The sequence below is a fragment of the Pantherophis guttatus genome, chromosome 3 (genome assembly GCF_059756535.1).
Source record: "Pantherophis guttatus breed Tessera chromosome 3, ASM5975653v1, whole genome shotgun sequence".
Lineage (NCBI taxonomy): Eukaryota > Metazoa > Chordata > Lepidosauria > Squamata > Colubridae > Pantherophis > Pantherophis guttatus.
The window spans coordinates 103,955,623-103,960,213 of record NC_142065.1 but is presented as its reverse complement, the minus strand read 5'-3'; the positions used below and the strand labels follow the sequence as shown (position 1 = coordinate 103,960,213).

At 37.3% G+C, this 4,591-nt stretch overlaps 1 protein-coding gene across 1 annotated transcript; it reads right to left on the bottom strand.

The window, feature by feature from the left end:
- Window positions 1-2,227: 2,227 nt before the first annotated feature.
- On the bottom strand, window positions 2,228-3,706 carry LOC148114711 (uncharacterized). The gene has a single exon (XM_087890110.1). It carries the CDS (start codon window positions 3,491-3,493, stop codon window positions 2,282-2,284), a length of 1,212 nt encoding a protein of 403 aa, XP_087746236.1. The 5' UTR covers window positions 3,494-3,706; the 3' UTR covers window positions 2,228-2,281.
- Window positions 3,707-4,591: the final 885 nt, after the last annotated feature.

The window sequence follows — 4,591 nt, the reverse complement described above, 5'->3', positions numbered from 1 at the left end:
CTGCTATATACACTCCTAAATATTTAACCTTTTTAACTATTTCAAACCCCGTTATTCTTCCTAGTTCATCTCTTTCAAGTACAGACATGTTTTTGGTTATCATCTTTGTCTTATATGAATTGACTTTAAGTCCTGATACTTTCCCATATTGATCAATTATATCCAATATATATGGAACCGACTCTATGGGTTGAGATAAGGTAACAACCAAGTCATCTGCAAATGCTCTTAATCTATAATCTTGATGTCTGATTACAATACCCTTCAATTTTTCTGAGTCATGTATCTTATTCAGTAGCACTTCCAAAGTCAAGATAAATAACAATGGGGACAGAGGACACCCCTGCCTTGTTCCTTTCTCAATTCTAAAAACCTCTGTTAGACCTCCATTAACTATTATCTGTGCTGTTTGCTGCTGGTATATCGCTCTAATTGATTGTGTAAAATACTCCCCAAAATGCATTTTCTCTATTATTTTGAACAAAAATTGCCAGTTCAAACGATCGAATGCCTTCTCTGCATCCAGAAATATAAACGCTGCAGGGACTTTGTTGTTTTTTTCCAAATATTCCAGTAAGTTTACAATTTGTCTAACATTATATTTCATTTGTCTCCGTTTTATGAACCCTGATTGATCATTATGAATTATTTGTTGCATAACTGGCATCTATTAGCTAATATCTTAGCAAAAATCTTATAGTCGGTATTCAAGAGTGAAATTGGCCTAAAATTCTCAGGTTTAATAGAGTTTTGATCCTCCTTTGGAATTAGTGAGACAAAAGCTGTTTTCCAAGAGGGTGGTACTCCTCCCCCACCTGTATTTTATTAAATAGAATTTTAAGTGGTTCTAACATTTCAGATTGTAAATGTTTGTAATAAACAGCTGTTAATCCGTCTGTTCCCGGAGCCTTACCTATTTTCAATTGTTTAATTACCCCAGCAATTTCCTCAGAAGTTATTGGCTGGTTCAATCTTTCTCTCTGTTCCAGCGTTAATTCAGGAATATCTATCTTTAAATATCTATCAATATCAACATCTTGGATTGAGTCTTTAGCATATAACTTTGTATAGAAATCCAAAAAAGCCTTTTTAATTAAATTTTGTTGATAAATCTCCTTACCTCTAAATTCTATCTTGTCTATAGTACGTGATTTTTGCTTTTTCCTCATCGTGTAAGCCAGCCATCTCCCAGGTTTATTGGCATTACAGAATGTATAATGTCTAGCATATTGTATACTGGTTGCTACTTGCCCAGCCATTAACATATTAAATTGCTCTCTTAAAATGTTTATCATATCTTTTGCCTTTTTATCTCCTGGATTAGTTATAAGCAATTGTTCTTTCTTTTTTTATTTCCTTCTCTATCTCTTTCCGTCTGCTTTGTTGTTTTAATCTATATTTATTGTTCAGAAAAATTAATGTTCCCCTCATATAAGCCTTACTTGCATCCCATACCATTTCCATAGAGGTACCTTTATTCATATTGTTAACAAAAAATTCTTTCATTTGTTTTTTAAATTCATTCAAATTATCTTCATATCTAAATAAATGTTCATTTAACCTCCAAGACCTCCTTTCCCCTCTTTCCTGTTCTAATTCCAAACTGGGCTATGATCAGTTAACGATCTTGGACATATCTTCGTCTTCTTCACCCTAGAAAAAAGATCATTTGTAGTTAATATAAAGTCAATCCTAGAAAAGGATTGATGTCTATCTGAAAAAAAAGTAAAATCACTTTCCAATACGTTCCTTTCTCGCCAAATGTCTCTCAGCTCCATATCCTCCAAAATATCAAAAAAAGATTTAGGCAGCTTAGCACGCATAGATATCTTGGATAAACTTTTCTTATCTTTCTGAGTATTTATTACCCCATTCCAATCACCCATTAAAAGTAGAGATCTGTAATCCCATTGTAGTATTTTAGTATATAAAAATTTAAAAAAATTATCTTGCTGTTGGTTAGGTGCATATATTCCAATTACAAGCAACTTCCCATTCTGTGTTGTTAATTCAACTGCAATATATGTACCTTGAGCATCAGCCTCAATTAAGTTGGCCGATAAGCCTCTTTTAACATATATAACTAGGCCATTTTTCTTCTCTGGTGCTGATGCCACAAAATGTGTACCTAATTTCGAATTTATCAAGTACTTTTGATCTGAAAATTTAATATGCGTTTCTTGCAAACAAATAACATCATTCTGAAATTGCTTCAAGTAGTGAAATATTTTCTTTCTTTTTTTGTGGAGAATTTAAGCCGTTAACGTTCCAAGATAAAAATTTATTTACCATCTCTAGGCCCTCCAAGCTTTGAGAGCATCAGCTGAACCTCCTCCGCCATTTTGGTCTTCGGCCTAGCTCCTCCCACTGCTTGTGTTTTTTGGACTTCTTGGGTTAGATCTTGAGGCTGTTGTGTCAATTGCTGTTTGTAAGTGGCTCTTGTCAGTCGTTGTTCTCTTGGCATCTCTATCTTCTTTAATGGTTCAAGGGTTGGTGGTGGACCCCCACTCAACAATAAATCTTCTTCCAGGTTAGATCCTCCAGCTAGAGCTTGAGCATAGGTTTGTACTTGCCCTCCATCTTTCTCTTGTTGTGTCATTTCCAATTGCTTTCTACCACCCCCTGGTGAGGATGGCCGTCCAGCCTTTAAAACATTGGCATAAAAGTCTTTTGCCTTCCCAACTGTGTTTAAGCGATGTCTTTGCCCAGCATATGTCACTATTATACCAAATGGGACATCCCATCTGTACTGCACCTGCTGGCTTTTTAATTCATTCACCAAAAAACCAAACTGCTTTCTGTCTCTTAACATTTTAGGAGGGAGCTCCTTCAAAACCACCAGCTCATGTCCATCCACTTGAATCTTATTTTTGTAAGAAGCTTGCAAGATATCATTTCTAATTCTCCTTGTTGTAAAATAAATCACCACATCTCTTGGCAGCTGCCTTTGTTTTGCCAGCCAAGAATTAACCCTGTAGATTTTGTCAGTTTGAATTGCCACATCTTCTGGCCTTTCTGAAATCATCTCTGCTAGAGCATTGGAACAAATGTCCTTTAAGTTTTCACCACTCTTTTCTTTCAAGCCTCTCAGTCTCAGGGCAAATTCCATTGATCTATATTGTAGCATGACCATTTCATCATCCACTTTCTCTGTTTTTATCATAACCTCTCCTAATTTAGTTGCTAACTCCAAATTAGCTTCATCAACTTCCCGTACTCTCTCCTCAATCTTTAGCATATGATTAGCCAGTCCTGAAACTGCAAAAACAATGTCATCTCTTATTGCATCATGTTTTTCTTCCACCACATCTTTAATTTTCTTTAACTCCTCCGAGAATTCTTTCATCATTACTGCCTGATTGTTCAGGGTACCCATTATAAATTCTTTAAGATCTTGTGACTGTGTATCAGCCGGAAGTTGTTGCTTTTGAGTCACTACAGGGGAACCTCCTCCCCCTTTAGAAGTTGGTGGCTTTACTTGTTTAGCAGCCATTTTATTTTAAAATGAATTATTCCTTTTACAGCCACAAAGTCTTGTAAACAGTCTTGCAATATTTATTTCAAAGTTTTTCAAAATAATTAATCCTCTCTCCAGTCTTTTCTCAGTCCCCAGCAATTTTCTCTTCAAGCGGAAAGCTCTAAACAGGCAATTTCCCTTTAACTTTCACTTTCCATTCCGCCCATAACAAAGGCTTCCTCTCCAGCCTCCAGCTCAAGAAAGTTCCATTAGCAACAATGTATACACGGAGTTAAGCTCTGTTTCTTTTAAAATGCTTGCACTCTTGCTTCTGCTCTGTCTGCCTCTTTAGTACTCATTAAAACTCACTGTTTGCCGGCAGAATTGGACGCGATGTCTGGCTCTGGCTGGCAGAGACACCACGGATCCGGAGCGTTGGGAGGGCTGAACTGGGGAGCTCTCACCCTCCGAGCCCCTGGCATTAATCCAGGGACTTTCGGGGAGCTCTACCCACTCCCTCCGGCTCTCCTCTCCTTCTTTTCCCGAAGGAGAGTTTTTTCAAACCGCCGGACAGCAGTTTAGCGCTGTCAGGGCGGTTTTAACAGATCGTGCGGCTGGCGGTCAATGGAGACCGTCCTCGACGTCCGCGGAGCCACCGGAAGTTAAATATTCCATTCTTTCATATGTATGTATAGCTAAATAAGAGAAGAGCAATAGGTATAATGGAATGTATAAATAATTAGGAATGTAGGTATGCTTAGTAATTCAAGTCAAAAAGGGCTAAGAGAGCTAATATCTCTCCGGTTCTCATAATTTACAGAAAGAGAACAGTGATGTCAAAACTGACATTAGAAAAACGAAGAGCTCCGAGTCAAGGCCGAGATCCTGACGTTTAAAAACCTTGAGTTGACCAACGAAAAAGAGGAGCTCTGCAGAGAGTATGAAGAAAGACTGTGGAGGTTAGAAATTTTTAGATAGCCACCATGAACTTCCTGTTCCAGAATTTCACATTAGGTTCCCCTTATCTTAGAAAGCTTGGGAAAACCTGAACATCTCCTTACTTCAGAAAGAAATTAATGAATTATGGCTCATTATACTTTTACATATACAAATCTAGGAGTTAATCTCAGGGAA